At 37.6% G+C, this 25835-nt stretch overlaps 1 protein-coding gene across 1 annotated transcript in view; it reads left to right on the forward strand.

Moving 5' to 3' along the window:
• The window catches only part of LOC112048144 (uncharacterized), a 178098-nt gene extending 153491 nt beyond the window's left edge, over positions 1–24607 (forward strand). Inside the window, exons 2-5 of the mRNA XM_024085549.2 lie at positions 10860–11056; positions 17941–18172; positions 21323–21400; positions 22241–24607. Coding sequence (XP_023941317.2) covers positions 10860–11056; positions 17941–18172; positions 21323–21400; positions 22241–22553 — 820 coding nt within the window. The 3' untranslated portion in view covers positions 22554–24607. The remainder of the gene's footprint in view (positions 1–10859; positions 11057–17940; positions 18173–21322; positions 21401–22240) is intronic.
• Positions 24608–25835: the final 1228 nt, after the last annotated feature.

Consider the following 25835-nt stretch of genomic DNA (forward strand, 5'->3'; position numbering starts at 1 on the left):
ATTGCGTGAGCGAAGAATTTGAAGCAAATCATCATTTAATAACAAAAGCGCTTCATCGCTACATTACCATGTACAGCGTTCCATACCTTTCTGTACCTATGTTAATAGTACAAGAATGCAGCGCTTAGTTTGCTTTATTATTTTGTATGATGTCTGTTGACATTTGCATGTATAATATTTTATGCACGACCTGATGGAACGGATTTCAAGGCTACGTTTGTGAATAGTACGGGACATGAGTTACGACGATTTAGTCAAGGCTTCTCGTCGCATTTACACATTATTACCAAGAAACCATTATGTGTTCAATGTGTATATTGCTTACAATCTATATATCTTTATACTAATAGTCTATATAAATACTGATAGCCGAGTTATTGTAGTGCGTCGGACATGGTCATAGCTACGTAAGGCTTGAAGTTTTATCTTAAACTAGCTGACGTAGGAAAACGGGAATAATACATAGCCGATGGGCTATCCAACACTGAAAGAATTTTTCGAATCGGACCAGTAGTTCCTGAGATTAGCGCGTTCAATCAAACAAACAACTCTTCAGCTTTAGCTAGATCGTCTTTACGATACGTCTTGGCCGGTAAGGTGGTAACTAACCACGACCGAAGCCTCCCACCAGCCAGACCTGGACCAGTTAAGACCTCAATCGGCACAGCCGGGGATCGTACCCAGGACCTCCGTCTTGTAAATCCACTTTGAAGAAGAATCCACTCTCCATCTAGGTATACCTATGGTTCATAATTGTGTTCTTAAAATATTATACATGAATTGACGACGAAAAATATAGATGTTTATTTTCCATCATTTTAATTTTCCACGCGCCTAAAAAGAAAGGATTTGCGATAGACAGAGTTTGATAAGACTGCTGCTACGTGTTTCGCTTAATAAGTAAGTAGGTAATTTACTTACTTCACCTTCATACCACAAGGCGAAATGATGGCGCCATATTCGCTTTTAGTTTATTAAAAACAACGCATGTTCTTGTGCCAAAAGTATGCTTCAATGATGATGAGAGGATCATTCCGTAGAGAGATCAGGGTTTTTGTGGAGTTTCTGAGATGCGGAGAGAAACATCCCTATTTACTATTCATATTAGCTATTAAATCTCTTTACATACGTGCCGTAAACCGAAAATTAAACCTGGTATGTCCGTAGGGGAAAATTTGGCAAATTTGACTAATCTGTGGGTAAATGACAATTTGTTGGTTTCACGTTTTTACTCTTTAACTACTCAACCGATAATAATAATAAACTTTGCATAAGTTACGTTGTCACAGATAAAAAAACATATTGGTAGCATAATCCTGAAAATAAGTACCTTCTTTTTCCGAAGAATAGAAAGCAGTCGTTCGGGATAAACAGTCGGTCTTTTATAAACGTGCGGAAGTCCTCATATTCAGGTACTCCTTGTTGCCTACCACAAGCAGTGGAGGCCGGAGACACGGCAATGCTCACAAACACCACTGACGGATGTCCGACCAACTAGGAGTAGATATTTGCCACTACGTGCCTTATGTCTCCGCCCATTTAAGGCACTACACTCCAATGCCACCAACTCAATGACTCTGAACAGGACGATAGAGACTCCCGTTTCCCTCACCTGCAGAAAAAATTGAAAATACTAAAGGAAATGAAAGAACGAAACATTTAGCGATACCACATGGCGTGCAGTGAGCTGGGCCATGATTATTCCTTTTTCCATCACTAGCAGATCTTCCGAAAGAATTAGAAACAAAGAAAAGACATTTATTTTTAAATTGTGCTACACTTAATACCTTAACACTATTCTAGTGCCTGATACCTCGAACACTTGGGCAAGTCAAAACTAAAAGTAGTATAAGCATCAGAACACCACTATGTCAAGTTTGGCACAACCTTGAAAAAGAATACTGCTCAGCATTATGCTGATTGAATTGAAAAGACCGAAGGAGAGAAAAGAAGGAACGAACGATTGCCGTCATCACATGGCGTGCAGTGGCCTAAGCTGGTCTTCTCAATGAATTGAAGCGGCCGAAGGAAACGGAACATTTGTCAAGACTAAAAACACAAACGTTCGCCATTTACTCTCACTCGTCAATAACCAGGCAGGGCCACGCCTCACCAGGTGCAAAAACTACTTAACATTAATTAAATAAGCGCGTAATTAATTAAATAGGTAAGTGTGAACGCTACTCCAAGTCCTCCAGGGTATAATTACCACTGGAAATGCCCATTAGGCCTAGGCACAAAACTCATGCTCTCTTGAGAGTTATACGCCATGCCGATTGCTGTTTTATGTTAAAGAACACTCGAATAAGCCCGACTGTTGCACCTTTTCTCTTTTATACGACTTGTTATGACTAAAACGAGAGTGATTTGCATGATTATTCCGTAATCTTGCACAATTGTTACTTTAGAAGTTTTATATAAATTCATTTCTGCACGGCTTTATGAATTATGAGTAAAATATTCCTCTGTTTGTTATGTTTAATGTTTCTTATCGCATTATGTAAATCCTTGCATGCGTTACATTTTCATTCAAACACGAAAATATAATTTATTTATTTATTCATATTTTTATTTCAAAACAAGTTTTTGATATTATTATTGACATTACGACCCTGAACTCCATGTATCATTTAGGCAACTGTGTACCCACCAAGAACGTTTTGCTTAAGGTTGCCATTGACGGTCAATTATTTTCACGTTTCTGAAAAGCAAACGGCAGTACCCACGCGGCATACTATACAAGTCATGTACGCAGTGACCAACACACGATCAAATAGTCGTGGGTGCTACAGAAACGTCAGAATAATTGACCGTTTGTGGCTAGCATTACAATCTTACGTATTAGCTAATTAAAGCGGAAGTGTCAAAATAGTCCTTAGGATCAGTACAAAATATTTAAATGAGCATACTACTCAAACTGTGTACCTATTCATATGTGCGTTTCATGGCGAGGGACAAAAACATTAACCATCTTGCAATATTTGGTACCTGCGTCAGATAGCAAATATGTACCTACTGATTGACTAAAATTGAAAAAATCAGGTGTTTCTTTTTTTAATTTTATAAATTAAACCAACAACCAACCTCGTAATATTTTATGAAACGGTAAAATTACAATTTTTGTTGCATTTCAAAGACATTGGAGTAACCGCTCCGCGCAAATTGCGGTGCAGCTAGTTGGTCTTTTTCTAGTATATTATTACTATATATATCGATATATATCGTTAGATGGGCGCCTACATATTAAATAACGCACAATGTTATGTCATTACTCAAAGACGTGCACGCACACCTTTAGTACGCAACGAGCGCATGCTGTGAGTGGACGTTGATTTAAAAATATATTTTACTGTTTTTTCTTGTTTAATCCTTTAATTATACCTTCGTGTTCATTTTGGAAATGTAAAAACACAAGCCGCAACACGAATAAAGAGGAAACGTGCTACTTTCCATGGGTAAGTATTGGCGAAACAAATGACAATTCCGCGACGCTTCGGGGCCCATCTAACGATCTACGATCGACGACTACATAAACATATATCCTTTTGTATTGTAATTTTGGTATTTTTTTCAATATATTAACAAAATTGACAAGTTTTTCAATTGGTCCTTTTGTAAATCACACGTATATGTATAAAAATAATCGATTTGTCGCCTTTTGAAACACTCGCGAATGAAATAAATGATGTAAAAGGATAAAGGAAGCAAATAAACTCTTTCCGATAGCCGACAAGCGATATATCAGTGATTATGGGTTTTATTGGTTCCATGGTTGATGTAGCGTGCTACATTGGGCTGGATACAAAGGAATATTGTTGAGGAATCGCCCTTTCGGTAATGAACATTGTTTCGATTTAATGTGATACGAAATGAATGGAAGTATTTATTACCCATAAGAAATAATATTTCTTATATATATGTGACACTATTTCATATATTTGATGACATGACTTTTTTTTGCTCATACTTGATATGTATATTATTTGAATAATAATTAACCATTTACTCAAATAAAGGTACCTATTATATTGCCAAATATAGAATCTAAATTTATAAAAGCTAAAGGTTACTAATCACGGATTCTCAAAAACCCCTTGACGTAGAATGACGGAATTCGGCAGGGAGGTAGTTTATAGTTAGTAGACGGTTTTGCGACAGGGCCGGATTTAGGAGGTCTAACGGCAAACGAAGTCGCGAGCGTCCTCTAGTTATTAATATAAGTCTATTTAGGAAATACGGAGCTTAATATCATATAAATTATATTATAGACATATGCTCTCATCATCATTCATTGTTAGCAACCCATTTTCGGCTCACTTTTGAGCACGACTCTCCACTCAAAATGATAGGGGTTAGGCCAATAGTCCACCACGCTGGCCTAATGCGGATTGGCAGACTTCACACACGTAGAGAAATAAGAGACATTTTATATTAAACGTAATAATATTCGCATATAAATCAAAAACTGAGACTTAATCATGCAAATCGACTGATTAAACAGTTTGTCTCGGGGAATAAAGTAATAATAAATCCATATTTATTCATTGCTCTTAATAGACTTCAGCACAATTTTTCTAGGGCAATACATATATATTCATTGCTCATAATAAACTTCAGTAATATCAACTCAAAATTGAAGGCGGGTATTAAAACGAGTAATAAATTGTCAAATCCAAGTAATAAGGCCGCGTGCGCAGCGGTAATATACACATAAATCCAATAATTAACCCTCCAACCCTTATTAACTACATAAATTTTACGGTCTGCGGCGCATATGTTAAAACTTTATTGGCGCTTAGGCCAAATTCACACTTAAGTGCTGACAAGAATGTAATGAAAACAATATTTTATTACGCACTAGTGCGAATTTTCCCGATTTCGTCTGCGTCGGAACCATAAACCCCGTCTTTCTTTATTAAACTGTACGTGTACGTATAAACTTCTATACTTGAATCAATCTATATATTATTGAAAACCACATTAAAATCCTTGCTGTAATTTAAAAGATTTAAGTGTACAAATGCAGTAAGCGGTTGTTTTTATATTCTCGTACTATGTAATAAAGATTAGTTGATAACAGAAAAATATAATTAACCATCAATTAAGTTAAGTTGATAAACGAATCTGAATTCTGAGAGGAGACTCGAGCTCAGCAGTGAGCCGAATATGGGTTGATAATGATGATGATAAACGAATCTCTACATAAATGTTTTTAATATTACCGATTGTTGTAAACACAACAGCCATTTATTTGAAAAAAAAAATAATTTAAAAAGTCGATACATCTTTTTATCTGTGCAAGTGGAAGGACATAAGAGGAGAGGAAGGCCAAAGAAGAGATGGTTGGATTGTGTGAAAGAGGACATGTGTGTAAAAGGAGTGGATGATGAGTTGACGAGTAATAGAAACGAATGAAAAAGATTGACATATTTTTCCGACCCCACCTAAGTGGGATAAGGGTAAGGAGATGATGATGCCATCTTTTTATCTGTCTTTATAAAAGTAGAATTATTGGTTTGTCTCCTCCTAAACGGCTTTAACGGATTTTTTTTTATTTTTTTATTCTTTACAAGTTAGCCTGATGGTAAGTGATGATGCAGTCTAAGATGGAAGCGGGCTAACTTGTTAGAAGGAGGATGAAAATCCACACCCCTTTCGGTTCCTACACGGCATCGTACCGGAACGCTAAATCGCTTGGCGGTACGTCTTTGCCGGTAGGGTGGTAACTAGCCACGGCCGAAGCCAAAAATTTTTTGTGAAAATACACGATAAATATTAAGCGAAACGAAGATGGTTGTTTCATTGCGATCGACAAAAGAAAAATGCTTTCCAAATAATAAAATGGGTAATACCCGAGAGTCCAGTAAATTTATTTAAGTAAGCCAGTTTGTTCTAAATTTCTGCAGGTACTTAATATAGTTATAGAGCCGTAATAGCCCAGTGGATATGACCTCTGCCTCCGATTCCGGAGGGTGTGGGTTCGAATCCGGTCCGGGGCATGCATCTCAAGCTTTTCAGTTGTGTAAATTTTAAGAAATTAAATATCACACGGCGTCTCAAAAGGTGAAAGAAAAACATCGTGAGGAACCTGCGTACCAGAGAATTTTCTTAATTCTCTGCGTGTGTGAAGTCTGCCAATCCCTCTTATTCTGAGAGGAGACTCGAGCTCAACAGTGAGCCGAATATGGGTTTATAATGATGATGAATAAAAAACACAAAAACAAACAGACATTCATATTAATCGTGTGAAATACCTACCCAAGACAAAATATTCCAAAGTATGTAGAATACCCTAAGTCAGGCTTGGCCTTAATGTAAAGCTATATACTCCAGAACAATATCCTGGCTTTAAACTGTTCAGGATTTGCATAATGCCTCCTGTATTGAATCATATTGGATAAAGTTAGCCTCGTGTAATATATTCTGGTCTATTAAATAGCGTTGTGTAAAAGAAAATATTAGTAGGTAGTCTATATATTTTTTTTAATGGTAGTTAACCTTAGGCTGTTTATCTAGATCTAAAGCCCAGTTCGGACTACTTTAGCATTGTAGTCGAGTAGCGTACTCTACTTGCTACTGCCCAAAAATCGTTCGAGTACAGTTCACAAGCGAGTGGTAGTTTGCAATAAAGAAAATAAACTGATTCAGCTAATCACAATGGCTATAATAGAAATGGATGAAGAAATTTGCTCGAGTCTCCTCTCAGAATCAGAGGGGTTAAGCCAATAGTAGGTACAAGTTTGCTTTACCTACTACAATGGCAGCATGAGTTTCAGCCTTTATAAAATGAAGTATGTCGGGCTATCGCAAGCTTTCATCCTAAAAATTCATACACGGTTTAATGCCTCAGTACTTAATAGATCGCGTGTCCAACATCATTATTATGAGCATAAAAAGTGAGTCATCCCAACTTATCGCACTCCATCGATGTAACATATGGTGTCGTCTATTTTTTGTGCCCTCATTGTGTTGCTCACCATTTGTCTCAATTGTTAATGAATGCTGTTGCTGTAAAAAACGCCAGCTACACACGGACAAGCCTGCAGGACATTATATGTGTGTGGTTGGCCTTTTAAACATTTTTTTCTAACGTAATCTAAAAATATATTATTTTTCTTCCACCATCAATTTTACTGGGCATTATCTTAATGATAATCACGAAAATTTATTACGAAATATTTCCGAAGATTTGTTTGTAAAGCGATTATCAAACTGCTATTAGAGCCCCAGGTTCGAAGGCTTAGTCGAAGACTTGAAAAATGATGAAAAAAAACCCGAAAGAGATGTCGGCAAACGAAATGAACGCTGTTGTAAGAACTCATTTATCAAAACGTCCGAAGACCAACTATAGCTTCGAGTGCCGTTTTATATCCGACTTACCCAATGAGAATATACTTTTTACTGTGGTTCCGTAACAGAATGGTTGATACTCGATTTTATTTATTTATTATTCTACAAAAACATTTAAATTAAGCCTAAACATTGTGCATTATTATAACATAGACGATATTTAAAATAATTAAATAAGGAACAAAAACAAAAAAAAACCAGAGAAAAGTACTTTCTCGTGTATTTGATCCTATCTTAAGCGTTATTCCAATTGCGAATTTGCATTTGTTTGAGACTTATATGCTATCATTATCATTCATTGTTAGCAACCCATTTTCGGCTCACTTTTGACCACGACTCTCCACTCAGAATGATAGGGGTTAGGCCAATATCCACCATGCTGGCCTAATGTGGATTGGCAGACTTCACACACGTAGAGAAATAAGAAACATCTCAGGTTTCCTCACGACCTTTTCCCTTCAGGCTTCACCGTTTGAGGCACGTGATATTTTATTTCTTAAAATGCACATATATGAAAAGTTGCAGGTGCATGCTTCGGACCGGATTCGAACCTACGCCCTCCGAATCGAAGGTATCACTGGGCTATCTTGGCTCTTTTATACATAGACAATTGCGAGAAGGAGCAGACCTGCTACCTTCAAACCTGCTACCTTTCTAAGCCTCCATGGTCCAAAGTCACCAGTTACCTACCGTATTTAACTATTTACCTGTGGTCGGAGTATGACAAGACCAGTTTTCTGATTTAATGAAATGAGGTCTGACAATCACAATTATTATAAATCACAGATATAAGAGGTAACTAGATTTATAAAGTGCTAATTCTTTGTACTGAAACCAGCGTACCCAGGGGCGTGGCCTAAATGACTGTTTAATATTTAGTGAAAAATTAAATATGTCACCCTTACTTTAGAGTTGAATATTATTTATTCCTTTTGTCACACAACAAAACAAGACTGCTAGTACATGCGCGGACACGCTTGCGTTGTTCCGCACACCCGGTTGTACGCGGGCCACGCCCCCTTGCTACTTCTATTGCTAAAACCGTTAGCTTTTAGCGTTGTCTTTTCTGTGTTATAAACCTTTATAATTTTCTCTTTTCGTCAAAAATTCTACTGAACCCTGTACAAAGAACCAAGTTTCCCGCTTAACGAATTTATTACTAAGCCGCTCGATCTTTCTGATGCTACAGAAAACGTATTGGTTTTTGACGGGTTGGTACTATTCTATTTTAAAAGGCTTTCTTTGAATGACGTTCAAATCCATTTGCGTGAAATTATACAGTGTAATGTACTGTCATTTACTAAAGCCCAATGTGAATGAAATCGAACGTGACTGGAACAATATATCGTTAAGTTTGTATATGACTAATCTTGCTAACCAATTAACATTATAAGGGTCTTCTTTAGAAAGGGGTCAGATGACCCGGGTCAATAAACTCGGATGCAGTCAGCCGTGTCTCCGGCGAATCACTTTTGTGCATTAATATAAATCTCTTTAGAACTGAATCAGTGAACCTATAAAATCATAAGACTACATATTTAGTATTTGTACATAAATAGGCATTTGTATTCAAGTACTTACCTAATATTGTAACAAAAAAAACGTGCTAACTTTCGGTGATTGAGATATAAAGGCACGCAAAGAAATATGTTGATTTTAGTTATAGTTAAATAATAGTTATTTTTATACCAAATGAACCCGGTTATAGGTAAAATTTATACGTAGGTTCAAGTGAACTTCGCTCTTTAGAAAGCAGTTAAAGTCATTGTGCAACTAGCTGTGCAAGTTTCAAAAATGTTTTATGCTGCACGTAAGTTAGAACACAGTATGTATTTTTTTTTTAATTTAATTAAAATTATTTTTTATAATCTACGGAAATCGAATCAGTGTGGTAGTGGAGAATTGTTATAGTAGCAGATGCCCTGCAGTTTCGCTATTATGTCATACCTAATTCAGGAATAAAATATAGCCTATGTTACTAGCTAATAATGTAGCTTTCCAGCAAAGAAATTGTTTTTAAAATCGTTTCAAAGCCTTTTCGTAACTAACAACAAAAAATCAAGCACATATCTTTTTAATATTATTTTTCTCATTCAGTTAAGTTTTATTAGAAGAACAGGTACTAATAGATCGTACTAATATTGTAAACGCGAAAGTTTGTATGGATATTTGTTTGGATGATTGTTACTCTTTAACGCCGCAACGATTGAACCGATTTGGCTGAAATTAGGAATGGAAATAGATTTTCTGGATTAACACTTTTCATTCCGGAAAAATTCATGGTATTTGTGAAAAACTAAATATCACGCGGACGAAGTCACGGGCGTCCGCTAGTTAATAATAATAAGAAGACAAAGTCGCGAATTGAGTGCTTACTTCTTTTATTTCGAGCGTTAATACTTGATTGTAGGTACGAGTGCAACGATCGAGACAGCGTAAAAAGGAATGAAAAACGGAAACAGAGACAGAAGAAAAGCATTAAAACTGAAGTTGTCCGAAAGGCTGGGTACCTACGAGTAGTATAATTAGCGAGGCTAAGGAATGGTATTTTAAACTTCTAAAATAAAAATTCATTTTTCAAAACTCGCTCTAGACATAAATGGAGGAAAAGGTTTAATGTTTTAATATCTACTAACTAAACAGTTTTAAGCTTTGAAAGAAGCTTTATGTCTGCTGGTTCCTTTTTTAAATAAGTAAATTCTAAATATTACGTTTTATCTTTTTATAGTTATCAGTTTTTGTGTTATGATCCTCATTAATAATTAATAATTGATAATGTGTATAATTAAAAAGTATTACGTTACTCAGTTAATACGTAGAACTTTTTTCATTGGATAGTGTATAGTTTTGTAAGTTAATATTTTAAAATTTTAAATACGCGACGGTACGAGTTGCGAAGTTGGTTATAGTTTATCTTTACTTTACATAAACAAATATTAGCTTATAGGCCATAGACCCGCGGCGAAAATAGATGGCCCAGTTAGCCCTTGACTACAATCTCACCTGATGGTAAGTGATGATGCAATCTTAGATGGAAGCAGGCTATCCTGTTAGGAGTAGGATGAAAATCCACTTGTACCGGAACGCTAAATCGCTTGGCGGTACGTCTTTGCCGGTAGGGTGGTTAGCCAGACCTTGACTAATTAAGTAAATCTCAATCAGCCCAGCCGGGGATCGAACCCAGGACCTCTGTCTTGTAAATCCACCGCGCATGACACTGAGGCTGTCAAACGCTCTTTAGCGTTTGGTACTAAAAATAACATTATAATCTATACTAATATTATAAAGCTGAAGAGTTTGTTTGTTTGTTTGTTTGATTGAACGCGCTAATCACAGGAACTACTGGTCCGATTTGAAAAATTCTTTCAGTGTTAGATAGCCCATTTATCGAGGAAGGCTATAGGCTATATTATCCCCGTATTCCTACGGGAACGGGAACCACGCGAGTGAAACCGCGTGGCGTCAGCTAGTAATGTCTATAAATAATAGAACTTAACTCTTTTTTTCAGATCTGGAAGAGGTGCAGCATATGCATGTTCTGAAGGGGAAGGCAACGCGCCCAAGTCGTGTTGTGGGCGGCCTCCGTTAAGGCTATGTGTTCTCTTCCTGGGCGTCGTGGGCGCCTGCCTCGTGGCCGCTGGGGCCGTGCTCGGAGCCCTGAGGCCTCACCCCCGGGCACCTCTCACATTACTGCTACTAATGATAGGTAAGCACTTCGAATTGTCTTTATTTAAAAAACCGGCCAAGTGCATGTCGAGCCACGCAGTGTTGGGTTCCGTAGATTAAGTTAGCACTTTAATCCCAATGTAATTCACAAAAATACCGATAGCGATATCCCACACCATGAATAGACGATAAAAAATTCATACTCGCTTTACATGTAGGGAAGGAACCACAAAATTTCCATTTTTTTATTTTCTTTTTATCACAGACAGACACACATCACGACGGACATGGTGGACTAAGGAACCCTAAAAAAAAATATTTGCCATATCTTTTAAATTTGTCCAATATTCCCATTCTCCTTTAAATAGTCTGAAAAGACTGTTGGAGCGGGTACAACGATTGTGCATATGGCCGGTATCGAACCATGACCTCTCAGTGATAAGTCCGGCCCCTTTAACGTTGAGCTGTTGACGCTTACTTAATGTGCTTACCACGCTTCTCCAATGCGTTTGGCGTTTGGCGTTACAATGAAACTATTACGATGATTATGTTGACGATAATGACCAGGACCGATGGTTTAACTTGCTCTATAAGGCACGACTGTATAAAACCATCGATATAATATTGTAGGAAATAGTAGTCTGAGACAGATATGACGTCATATGGCGCGATTTGTTTCCGTAAAGAGTGGGGAGTTAGAGAGTGGTACCGATCGGTTGGCGGCAACGACTTGCGATATAAGGCGCTCGTCGTGAGGTCAGCTACAGTATATTCTTTATGGGTTATCTTTATTAGTTCTCTTGGGATAGGCGGGGAGAGTGACTTTACTCAATGAGAGTGTTAACAGTCAAAGGATCCTTCAACCCTACACTCAACTTTCACAAGTGCGTGACTCCTCAAGATCATTTTCTGCCATTGTAAGTCCTAAGTTTGGTTACAATTTGAATTTTTATTTAAGTTGTCCTGACAAATATTGTGAATCATAACCTTTTGTTCGACATGGGTTTTCTTATTTTTGTAATCCAATTCTGAGTCTGCCAAAAATATGTTAATTACGTCAGTGTATAAAATAAACAACTTTTGGAATTTGAAAATAATTCAAATAGAAAGAAAAGCTTTAAAGTCTTACTGACTCAGGAAAAGAACTCAGTCGTGATCAGTGGACCTACAAGTTGGTTACTTACTTACACTTACTTTTAACCTTACTAGGTAGTTACATGTACGTATAATTATTATACACATTCAAATCAAATCAAAACAAAGTTCATTTATTTCAAATAGGCTTAGTTTACAAGTTCTTTCGAAACGTCAGGTAATATTATACTTAAGATAATGATGATAATAATTAAAAAATTTTAAATTAATGTTTAGGGTTCCAAAAGAGAAGAGCATTGCTAAAATTAGTCTATGTAAGGTTGAGCCATCGGGAGCTTACAATATGTCTACTAACAAAAAATCATACAAAATCTTCGCAGCATTGGAGCGAGATGAAAACTGTAAATCGATTGAATTTTTCACCGGCGAAGTCTTTGATCGTTGAACAGTTCGTTTCACGATTCACGTCGCCATCTTTTTTTTACAATCGATCAAAGTTCCTACTGGGTGAAACTAAATTGATCATTTTTCATATCCCCTTTTGTTTATCTCTTGCAAAAAAAAAATAATTATGACATGGAATAATTTACCAAATACAAGTCTTTAATCTTAGATAGTGACACGTGAGATAATATTGTATGGCATAATATAGGAATGCTGAATGAAAATGTTATACGTCTTTGCTATAAAGGTGGTAAGGTCATGGTCGAAGACACCAGAACAGAGGCAATTCAGTAAGAATACCTTAATGCATTTGAACCTTTTAAATTAGACTTCAAAGTCAAATTGTACATTAATATTTAATATAATTAAACACAAATTGTGCATGTATGTGCTGAGTGGAGTAGCTAAATTCGGATATCTTTTTGCGGTGATTTTGTAAGCACGTAAGAAATCTATAGTATAATATATCTTGGCTTCCGTAAATAAGTTCAGTCAAACATACAATTTCCTTCAATTCTATTTCTTAAATATTTTATATATAATTGACTCCATGTTAAAATAATAAAATTTTGACGGCCTCCTTGGCGTAGTGGTATGCGCGGTGGATTTACAAAACAGAGGTCCTGGGTTCGATCCCTAGCTGGGCAGATTGAGATTTTCTTAACTGGTCCAGGTCTAGCTGGTGGGAGGCTTCGGCCGTGGCTAGTTACCACCCTTCCGGCAAAGATGTAACGCCAAGCGATTTAGCGTTCCGGTACAATGTCGTGTAGAAACCGAAAGGAGTGTGGATTTTCATCCTCCTCCTAACAAGTTAGCCCGCTTCCATCTTGGATTGCATCATCACTTACCATCAGGTGAGTTTGTAGCCAAGGGATAACTTGTAAAGAATTAAAAAAATAAAAAGATCCGCTTCAAAGCTTCGTTGTTACCATAATGTAAATTTCCAAATTAACAGAATATAAATTACAAAAGTGGCGCGATCACTACAGCTGCCATTCTCCCGCCAGTTGTTCAGTTTGCGGCGCGCACGTTCTAATATTAATAAATTCAGCTCAAAAGCGGCGCCTCTAACAAATGGCCGTAATTAACCGTGAAACAATCCGACCAACCTCATTGGATATTCGCCCTGCATATGACAATAACAATCCGTGCCCCGAAATTTCATTACATCATTCACAAAGTCGCGTCCGCCCTTCACCGGGCGAAGTTTTCAATTAAACTTCGGATGAGTTTTGGAGCTGAATTAATTGGATTTTCATTAGCGTTAGGGGCAAATGATGTTGTTACAGGCGAACGATCTATTGTTGTGACGTTAGAGCAATTTGTACGCGTCACTCAGCGAACTTCACACATCAGCGTTGAGTGACGAGTTAACCAAATATTCGTCATCCAATTATGTGCCGTATATGCCTGCCCCAAAAATGGAACGTCATGAAATTTTTTCCTCTTTTTATTTAGCGCGAGAAAATATCTACATTGCATATATTGGGCATTCATATCGGTATTCATAATCAATCTTTTTCACTGGATAAACAAATTCTCTAAAAGCAATCACTTACCGTCAGGTGACCTGATTGTGCTAATAATTTATTATAAAAAATGTCTGTATACATAAAATAATTATAGAAAATGATTTTATTATTTTTTATATGTGGATTCGATTCGATTTTCGATTCCGGAGGGTGTGGGTTCGAATCCAGTCAAACTTTTCAATTGTGTGCATTTTAAGAAATTAAATATCACGTGTTTCAAACGGTGCAGGAAAACATCGTGAGAAAACCTGCATACTAGAGAATTTTCCTAATTATCTGCGTGTGTAAAGTCTGCCAATCCGCATTGGGCCAGCGTGGTGGACTATTGGCCCAACCCCTCTCGTTCTGAGAGGAGACTCGAGCTCAGCAGTGAGCCGAATATGGGTTGATAATGATGATGATGATGAACACTGAAAGAATTTTTCAAATCGAACCAGTAGTTCCTGAGATTAGCGAGTTCAATCTATCAAACAAACAAACAAACTCTATAATATTAGTATAGATAATAGATATAATCTAATTTAGGAACTGTTTTCTGAATTAGATTATAATCTTTAATAAGCAAGTCAGATCTTATATAATATTTCATCCAAAATCCTCCAGGTACGTACTAATTTAAAAGCCATATTGTACCATAATAGAAAGACATAAAAAAAACATCCAAGTAGTTATGATAAAAGCTCTATTATAGAAGCAGAGTGGACCCGATATAAACCTTTGTAAAAGGCAATTCCGCTTTTCTCTATGTACTTCAACATAGAACAAGAGTCTGCATAGCCAGACATGCCTCATTTTATGAAGCCTATGCTTCTACCCAGTGGTGTGCATAAGATGTTTTTTACTAGGGTATGCACTTTATATAAAAATGGAAAAATCTTTGTCCAACTAGCTAGCTAGCAGTTTATAGAGTTATTTAATAATTTAGTTTTGTCTTTTTTTTATCTATTTTTTTTTATTGATTTGTTTTTTTTTAATTTGTTTGTAATAATTTTATATAAAATATTCAATTCTACTTTATAGTATAGTAATCTGTGGTTTCCGAAGCTGGTACAATAGTTATATTTTTTTATTCATATATATTATGATATGATTATGTACTATGATGTTGCTTGTAAGCCCTTAATAAAATAATTAAAATAGAATAAAACTATAAAAAAAAATGCACCTATGAAGTGCACGCCACTGCTTCTACCATAGGTAAGAACGGCAGTCTTTGATTTCATCAATTATTGAATTTCGACCATCATATTAGCTGATGGACGACCACTGCATAATATAGGAGCTGATGGACCTTTTGTAAGGACTTCCTTACAAAAGGCCTATGTCATGCAGTGCATCCAGCGAATCCCTGCGCCTCGCTTGATGTCGTCAGTATACCTGGTCGTCGGGGGTCGACCAACACTGTGCTTTGTAGTGCGAGGCCGCCATTCAGCACTTTGGAACCCCAACGTCCATCGGCTCTTCTAACTATGTGCCTTGCCCATTGCCACTTCAGCTTCGCAAATCGTACTTTCCTATTGTAGGAGCATATAGTCTCCTATATTAATTTTTTTTTTTTTTTTTCGTGTCTCAATCGGTGAAGGAAAACATCGTGAGGAAACCTGCATACCAGAGAATTTTCTTAATTCTCTGCGTGTGTGAAGTCTGCCAATCCGCATTGGGCCAGCGTGGTGGACTATTGGCCTAACCCCTCTCATTCTGAGAGGAGACTCGAGCTCAGCAGTGAGCCGAATATGGGTTGATGACGTATAGTCTCCTATACAGCCTTCAGTAGATTAGGTATATCTGACTACTGCAGGCGCCAGTAACAGCACAGGTGCAGCCATTAGCGCGAGATCAAAGCCGGAACGTAGGTATTGTTCGTGATCACGGGCTCGAAATAATAATTATCTAAACAACTGCAGTCGCTTGCTTAACTTTGTGCGTGAAATTCGTTAACGGCTTGTTGTATCAACACTACGCGTGCAGTTAGATGTACAGTACGGTTTTTGTTTTATTTTTAGCGAACAGGGTGTCAGGGGTAATGCACTTTTATACAGAGCTTTTTATAAGGAAAGTATCATTTTGTATATATGTCAGAGGTAATGCACCTTGTATACAGAGCTTTATAAAACGAAAGTATAATTTTGTATATAATATGTCAGAGGAAATGCACCTTGTATACAGAGCTTTTTGTAACGAAAGTATTATTTTGTTGCTTGAGACTTTAACTTTTGGGTGAGGTGTTTTTGTATTGCTCTTCAACAACATACAATCGGAGACTTAAACTAACTTATTAGCTATACAAATCAATGCCTACGGGGAATGTAGCAAGAATACTGGCTGGATTTTCGCGTTGGGCAGAGAGGCTGATCCTTTACGCAAAAAATGAGCCAGTCCTTCTGTCCAGTCGAGCCAACTTGCCGCGATAAAATAATTCGGAGAATATTTTGGCACTGCACTTTTCAATTAGACCTAAAATGCGCGCGATTGTTCGACAATGTATCTTTTAAGTTAACCTCTTTACGAGATATGTCGTTAACGCATACCAAGTTTGCAATAGTAGTAGGTAGTGCTTTTTGTGACTGAGATTTGCCGTCCTCCTCCTTCCGTCTCCTCACCATTGCTGGTGATCTGGAAGGGCTTTGTTGCCGATATACTCGTAATTACAGGCACATGGGACTAACGTCTACGTCTCCGGTTAGTAAACTGACACTTTGTAGATCGTGTTCCAAGCATGCCCTGCGAAGTGTTTATCTGTGAATAGATGACTATTTCCCACTTACCATCAGGCGAGTCATCTGCTTGGTCTATCAATTATATTAAAAAAACTAAACCGATCGAATTGATCCACCAGGCTGTGCTAGGGAATTAATTACGCCGCGTGGTACGGAACCACAAAGGCACATTAGGGCGGACCGCTCTGTTAGATATTTACCTACCCATTGCACTGCAAAACACATATGCACCACCGCGTATCACCGGCGCTGCGGGCCGCGGCTAATGTGCTGACCTGGCGGAATGGCTATTGGCAGGATCGATTTAAAAAAAAAACTGAGCCGTGATATCCCAGTAGATATACCTCTGCCTCCGATTACGGGGGATATATGTTCGAATTCGGGTCGAGGCCTATACCCCCAACTTTTCACTTGTGTGCATTTTAAGACATTCATCACATGTCTCGAACGGTGAAGGAAAAACATCATGAGGAAACCTATATACCTGAGAATTTTCCTAGTTCGTGTGTGAAGTCTGCCAAACCGTATTGGGCCACTATTTAGCCGAAACCCTCTGAGAGGAGACTCGAGCTCAGCAGGTAGCCGAATATGGGTTGTCATTGATGACAAAAATTAAAATTAAAAACTAAAATAATACGCTTAATACCTCGATAGCTGCACGGTAAGATGGATTCTACAACGAGGATTCCTGAATTTTTAATTAAAAAGGTGTGGCAAATATTTAAAAAAAGGTATTTTTGAAGAAGCGCGGCAAATGTGCGTGTTTTTCGAACATGCTTATCACATTAAATGTGCTATTATGACCGTCGTACGGTAACTAATTAAGTCCGTGGTGCAGATGAAACTCCTCCAAAAACAACTTTACGATTAAGGGGCCGGACTCAACTCCGAGAGTTCTATGATTCGATCTCCTCACAGCCTCACACGTTGGTCTATCTTTAGGACAGACATTTCACATAATTAAGGATTTTTAGTTCTACTCTTATTTTAATAAAACTTTTTGAGGAGGACTAGGTATACTCATATTCCTTTTTACAAATAAAAACTCGACTTAACTCAGGTCGCAAGATAAAAGAAACATGCAAACGTTTTCATTTAGAACTTGTTTTTTTCAACTTTAAATCGTGTTGTTACAGGTATAGGCGTGGTGTTAGTGACGGCGGCGGGCCTGGCGTGGCGGCTGGGCGCGCGCGATGCCCCCTGCGCGCTGCTAGGACTCCGGCGGGCCTCCTGCCGGCGCCTGGTGCCGCGCCTGCCGCCTAGCTACGCGCGCCCGCATCACCCCTACGCGGCCATGCTCTACCCGGAGTTCCACTACAGGCCTCCGCCACCCACCTACCAGGCGTCCATGCAAGAGTATAGACTCAGGTATGCAACTTAGTAGTATAGAGCTCTATTTGAAGTCCCCTGTGCACTGCTGGGACTCCGGCGGGCCTACTGCCGACGCCTGGTGCCGCGCCTGCCACCGAGCATACTAAATTCTTATGTTACCTTAGTTTTAAGTATCTTATTAAAATTAGATTTAGCAATTACTTTTAAATAATCATTAGAATAATGAGCGTCAACTCGCCAACAAACTGCCTGTACAGTTTGGCGAGAGTATAGATATGTTCAATAATTGTTAAGTGTTATCAATAAAATAAATTAAAAAAAAAAAAGAGCTTGGCGCGCCCGCATCACCCCTACGCGGCCATGCTCTACCCAGCCATGCTCTACCCGGAGTCCCACTACAGGCCTCTTCCACCCACCTACCAGGCGTCCATGCAAGAGTATCGACTCAGGTATGCAACTTAGTATTATAGAGCTCTATTTGAAGCGTACTGTTGGGGTTGTGCCGGGCCTCTACAGTACGCAGGGGGCCTTATCACTTGGTATTTATAGTTGTACGCATCACTTTTCTCACGAATTTTGCTGAAATGCGCTTCAATTAAAAACGTTAAAACTGTCTGGGAAATGAGACTTAATACAATCAATGATATTAAATACTGATAGATGTGTTACTAGGTCATGAGGCACACAAAAGAGGAAATTTCCCCATTTCAATGTTAGTTGTAGTTAACAACAAACGTTATTTAAACAAATAATACCTAAATATCGTCTACAATGTCGAGTTGTGTTCAGGAGGTGTAAAAACTATATATAAGTACTAGTGTTGGGTAGGACATGACTTGAAAAAGAGTTTGTAAGTGTTGCCTCTTTTTTGTACCGAGGCAGTACAATGTCCCACTTCAAATGAGGCGAGGCGTACTGAAGCTTGGCACTACATTTGAATTTTGAAGTAACGAATACAAATGTCATATTTGAACTTTGTTTGAAGCAACGTGTACAAATGTCATATTTGTACTAGTACAATTATATAGCTTAGTAATCATAGATTTACGATTCGGTACAAGTATTCTATGTTAGTAATAGTTTGTCTTACATACTGATATTAAATGCCAAACCTATTTTTAACCTATAAAATAGATCGATTCACCTTGGTTATTATATTTCAGTTTTTAAATTATTAAGTAATTTTTATTTTTATAAAATGTCAATTGAATAAATCCAAATTCAAAAAATAATATTTCTAAACGCATCGTATACTATTTCCGTCGCGTTAATGGATATAGTACAAAATTATATGACAGGACCACAGAATGACGTCCCATTCGACTTTTGTACTACTGTCTCGCTTCCTCTCGCGTACGAGTAAAGCAACTACCGCGACAGAATATGTGAAGTAGTACATTTTTAAATGTTGAGCCGCTCTTACATTGTGACGTCATGTACGGGACAAATGTCCTGCCTCTTGTATGTCCTACTCAACACTAATAAGTACATAAATACCTAAATAATGGAATTAAAGACAAAATTGTGTATACATATATGCGCTTAGTTTTGTAGCCTATTATTCGGATCACTTTTTGAGGTGATTTTGTAGGGACGAAACCGATCTATAGTATAAAATGATCATTTATGGTGTTTAGTGTTCAACATTAAATCTATACTTCTATACTATTCTATACTAATATTATAAAGAGGTAAAGTTTGTAAGTTTGTAAGTTTGTCACATTTTTTAAATGGGGTAATCTTCGGAACTACTGGTCCGATTTTAAAAATTCTTTCACCAGTAGAATGCTACATTATCGGGGAGTGCTATAGGCTATATTTTATATTGGTATCATATATATTAGCCGAGTTATCACAGTTTTTGTCATACAGGTCGGACTGAAAATCCTCTTAAACAGACTTATTCGCATGCGCTGCCTTAACTATTGTGTAAAATTGAAATTAATGTATGGAGACTTAATGTATCTTTAAAAGTTCTACAAAAAAGTCCGCGACTCCATATATCTATCTTCTATATATTAGCAGATATAGTACCTTTTGTGTTTTAAAAATTATTAATTTTATATACTTAGGTTTGCGTCATTATTTATGCTACTTAACTTAAATCCTTATCAAAATAAATTATTTAATAATCACAAGGATATTATGGAGATAAGATTTGCCCTTTACAGTATGTTAATTACTTAAATAGTTTCGGAGATAATACAAAATTTCTAAAAGACGCAGAAATTCCGCTATATGACGCCCGGCGCTTTCATTTACGTAGTTTCCGTTCCCGTGTGAATATGGAGATCAAACATAGCCTATGACACTCGCAAATAACGTAGCTTTCTATTGGTAAAACAATTTTCCAAATCGGTCCAGTAGATCCAGAGATTACCTCCTACAACCACACGAACTTTACCTCTTTATATTATTAGCATAGAAGTCTCTATTTCTCTTGGTCATACCACCACTCTCGAAGGACTGGACCGATTTTGCTAAGGGTAGGAGTAAGATAGAGAAGTTACAGGGTAGGGTAGGGTTCGGGTAGGGAAGCGTAGGGGTAGTGTAGTGGTAGGGTAGGTTTAGGGCCGGGTTTAGGGTAGTGGTAGGGTAGGGGTAGGATAGGCGTGAGATAGGGGGGGGGGGATAGGGGTAGAAAAGGGATAGGGTACGGGGAGGGTAGGGGTAGGATGGGGGTAGGGTGTAGGTAAGGTAGGGGTAGGATTGGGGTAGGGTAGGGCTAGGGTGGGGGTAGGGGTCGGGTAGGGTAGGGGTAGGGTAGATGTAGGGGTTGGGTAGGGTAGAGTTGGGGTAGTGGTAGGGTAGGGGTAGGGTAGGGGTAGTAGTAAAGTTGACATCGAAATTTACGCGAACGAAGTCGCGGGCGTTCGCTAGTGAGTATATAAATATAATCCAATTTTCATCCGCACATTTTTTGAGTTTGAGTCTAAATTACAGGTTGGCAGGTGATATTGTATAACGATTACTATCAGATGTTAATGATTATGTAATAACTTAAATTACGATAAAAAAGGCTCTGACACTAGAAAACTCTTTTTTCTCGTAAGACTTAAGAAAATAGAAAACCCCTAAACAAATTTCCAACAGCGCCTCGGTAAAGCTGTAACTTTAGATCGCTGTGAACTAAAAACTTTATAAGTAAAAAGTTTGAAAGTATTTATCGGGAACGTTTGTTCACAGGTTGCTTCTCCTCGACAGAAGTGCGCCCGCGGTGTCGCCACCTCCCACTTACAGGTCAAATTCAGCTAGTCTAGTCAGGTAAAACACTTTTATTTCTATAATATTTTTAATTGTTTTATATTTAGATATTTTTAAAAAACGTTAAGTTATTTTACTTTACTGCTTGCCTAGGAGGCTAGTTTTAGAAAAAAACATGACATTTTTCTTTTTTTTTGGAGTTTGATATTAAAGTAGGTAGGCTCTTGAAAAACTTTCAAAGGTTTTCGAGCTACCTGCATCAAGTGGTTCCCTGCAACATTTTTTGATGTAGTCGATCAATCTAATCAAGTATCGAGCAGCGGGATTGGGGAATTCCAAAACACCATTTTTTAACGTTTAATTTTATTTATTGACGTTTTGATATCACGTTTTTATTTGTTTCCCACCTTAGCATTAAAATCTACCATCAAGATTGCGTTATCGATTTTCTTTTGTGTCAACTTTATCAGGTCTTGCAGAGGTCTATCTGAAGCTATACAGCATAGACCTACTCAACGTGCACCGCATACCAACAAACAAATTAAAAATGAAGGTTTAAACCGCTAGTCATTTAACACCTAATGATAATTATAATTAACTTGTTCATAGATTAATGAAAATAAATTCGATTAATAAGCTTTTGGTACGTTGTGTCCCGGGTAGCGGTTATGGGTAATCAAAGTAGGCTCCACTGATAAACACTTTAATTGACTGTAGCGTACAATGGTAGGGTAACGACTGAGCGTGAGCGACAAACCGCCTGATATCGACTTCGTCATAATTGTTACGAAATGAGTAGCATTTTACATTTACATACCATTACACATTTACTATGTGTGTGTTACCACCACAAGCTTAAAATAATTAGATATACCTAATATAATTTGTATGTTTCCGCAGAGGATCCACCGGAGCAGCGTGGTGCGGCTCGGAGTACAGCGGCCCGCCGTCCTACCGCGCGCCTCGCGTCGACCCCCCGGTGACGGTCACCGACACGCTCCCAACGCTCACGCATCTGGAGCTCAAGTACAACGACGACACAATAGACCCCCTGCCGAAACCAACGGAGCAAGAGAAGGACCCTGACGAACACCTCGTCACGATAGTCCACACGGAAGCGCAACCGGTGATCGTCACCGTGTCCGGGTCGGCAGCATTGAACGACACCCACATACAACCGCCTACCGAAATCGACATACTGGCACATTTATAACGAACCAGTGGACTTCTAGCTTTAGAAGACATGAGGATTGTGTTTGAGTGGTTTGTACAGTGATATATCGAGTGCTATTCGTGAGAAGTGAAGTTTGGTGCCCATTATTAGGTATATAAAGATGCTGCAATCGTATTGGGTTGTATAGAAATATATAAAGGAAATGGTCCAAAATTGTTTGAAGCCCAGGATCAGTCATTGTACCCTAGCGGAAATTAAAGAAAATATTTTTTTATATTACGAATTTACTTTAACTCTTTCGAAATAATATTCATTCTCTCCCAAGAAATGCAACACTAATATGGGTTATAATGGCGGATTGATGACGTTTTCAATGCAATAATCGATTTGACGTTTGCTGTCAATTGTAATGTCATAGTTGCTCTATGGGCGCCATCTTGTTATAACTCAAAAACTTGGGTTTTTATTTTATTTATTTCTTTTTATTTAGTTAGATTTATTCACTTTAATAAATTTTAATAAAATCCTTGTATTTTTTAAATTTTAATGATACGGGGTACAAAAGTGGACCTGAAATGGACCATCTCCTTTATATTTATATATTTGTATACATTGTTTGACAATTGAAGTGGATTAAGTACCTTATTATCATAAAAAATAAGTTTTATATAATATGATGTAAATACAAAGCACTGACATATATTGATTTGCTTGGATAAGATGAAAAATGTGCCGTGTATATAAATAGATTATACAAAATGTAACTTTTATTAAACCAAAACCTTCACCATAATGTACAATGTGTTAAAATGTTAATATAATTTAGTGCCAATGGTTGTATAATATTACGTTTAATTTGTTAACATTTTCAACTATCGTATTTTGTGAAACTGCCTTTCCACCTTTTGCTGACCTCGCGAATTATTTTATATTTTATTCATAATTTATTAAAGCTTTTCTTATTTAAATAACAGTTTTGTTTTTACATTTTTTAAGCCACACAGAACCCTGACAAAGAGTCGTCAATATTTAGATATTCAATCTTATTTGCACCCCCTAAAACTTCATAAGACTTATGTCAAAGTAAAGCAGAACAGTATCAAAAACGGTTCAGTATTTCGTTTATGAAAAACTGTATATCATGGAGACAAAAAAGATACAGTTATGACGATGTAAGCTTTTTTATTTATATCTAATCCTTCGTTATGAGATAGTATTAAACTTGATAATTTATAGTTTTAAGGTAACAATTATTGCGGAAATTAACTGAAAAATTACTGTAAATAGCGGTTATTATCAATTATGGATGAAGGTACGAAAACCAATACATAAATTTACCGATATAAAATAAATTCATCTTTATTTGAATCGGCTGTCACGTATAGTATTATTAGTTTTAGGTAATCTCTACTAAAATGAAAATTACAATGTTTTATTAACTGCTCCAACATAATGGAAACGCAGCCTAACGTTCATAGGGCATTACGACGAATCCAACATGGACTATATGACGGAAAGAAAAAAAGAAAGTAAATACAGAATTGTAAAAACACGTGTAAGTTACAGGTCTTTCTAAAGGGTATAAAAGGAATTTATTTGTAAAAACATATTTTCTCTTCATTTGAAATATGGATACGTGACATACCGTTATCTCGTGTAAATTGAATATACGACTTACGAATAACTTCAGTATAGTAGCGTTATTCTATAACGATGTTTTTGTAACTCGACAGTATAAGTTTCAAATTCCTCTCTATCTTTCCTTATCTATAGTATCGTGTTAGACAGTGAGAGATGAGTCAAATTTGAGAATCAAACTGTCATGTTATAAAAACACCGTTACAGATGTAAGTCTAAAGCTGAAACCTCACCAATGCGTCCATAGTAGCGTCCGTTATTGCTGCATCCGACTAGCTACGCAATGTGTCCGTAGTTCGTCGGACGCAGGGTTAACGTGAATGCCACCGTGGACGTATTATTTTGTATGTATCATACATGTTACTATTGGTTGTAACAAAACATATTGTAATTTATATGATGTACATAATGTTATTTGTAATATAAAAATAAATAAAGATCTTTAGTGAAATAAAGTTGTGTATTATTAGAAATTGAACCTTTTACTGAAATCCTAAGTACCTAAGTCTTGAAACTTGACGGCCTCCGTGGCGCAGTGGTATGCGCGGTGAATTTACAAAACGGAGGTCCTGGGTTCGATCCCCGGCTGGGCAGATTGAGATTTTCTTAATTTGTCCAGGTCTGGCTGGTGGGAGGCTTCGGCCGTGGCTAGTTACCACCCTGCCGACAAAGACGTACCGCCAAGCGATTTAGCGTTCCGGTACGATGCCGTGTAGAAACCGAAACGGGTGTGGACTTTCATCCTCCTCCAAAAAAGTTAGCCCGCTTCCACCTTAAAACTGCATCATCACTCATACAGGTGAGATTGTAGTCAAGGGCTAACTTGTAAAGAATAAAAAATAAAAAAAAAACTAAAAAGTAACCAAGGTATAGAGGATCGTACAACGTATCTGAGTCTTGAATATAGGGCCTGTATTCACAAATTGGGTCGCTTTCAGAAAAGTGAAAGCCACCTGAATCGTTTGACATTTAAGTAATAGTTTTCTATATAAAAATTTGCTACAAATATTTGTTATAACACAAAAAGCAGAATGAACTGTGATAATATCCAATAGGCTCTTAGTTGACTTTATCCTCTGAAAGACACTGCGTTAGCGAATAACTCAATAAACAAATCTATACTAAGCTGAAGAGTTTGTTTGTTTGATTGAACGCGCTAATCTCAGGAACTACTGGTCCGACTTGAAAAATTTTTTCAGTGTTAGATAGCCCATTTATCGAGGAATGCTATAAGCTATATATTACCCCCATTTTCCTACGGGAACGGGAACCACGCGGGTAAAACCGCGCGGCGTCAGCTAGTATACCTATATTTGTAAAGAAACTTAAGTTACTTCCACCTAATAGCTCACACGTTATATCTGCATAGTCCACGCTGGATAGTCAGGCTAATCCCTTGCGCAAAAATAAGCCAGCCCTCACTGACTAGTCAACGTAGTGATTGAGGCTTGCAAGAACACCACAATTCCAACGACGACAATGCTTCCCAGGCAACACAAGCTTCACAGCGTCTTCGCCGGGGAAGATGAGGTCCTTGATATCTGACGTCACCCAGACCAGACGTGGGCTTTTTAACTCAAGATCTCGGGTTCACACTCAGGCCAAAACACCATTCCCGAACGGCCATCTAAGCGAGGTCCGAGTCTCAGAAGAGACGCCCTTAGAGAGTCGTTCCGCCCATCT

This window comes from Bicyclus anynana, chromosome 11, assembly GCF_947172395.1.
Source record: "Bicyclus anynana chromosome 11, ilBicAnyn1.1, whole genome shotgun sequence".
NCBI lineage: Eukaryota > Metazoa > Arthropoda > Insecta > Lepidoptera > Nymphalidae > Bicyclus > Bicyclus anynana.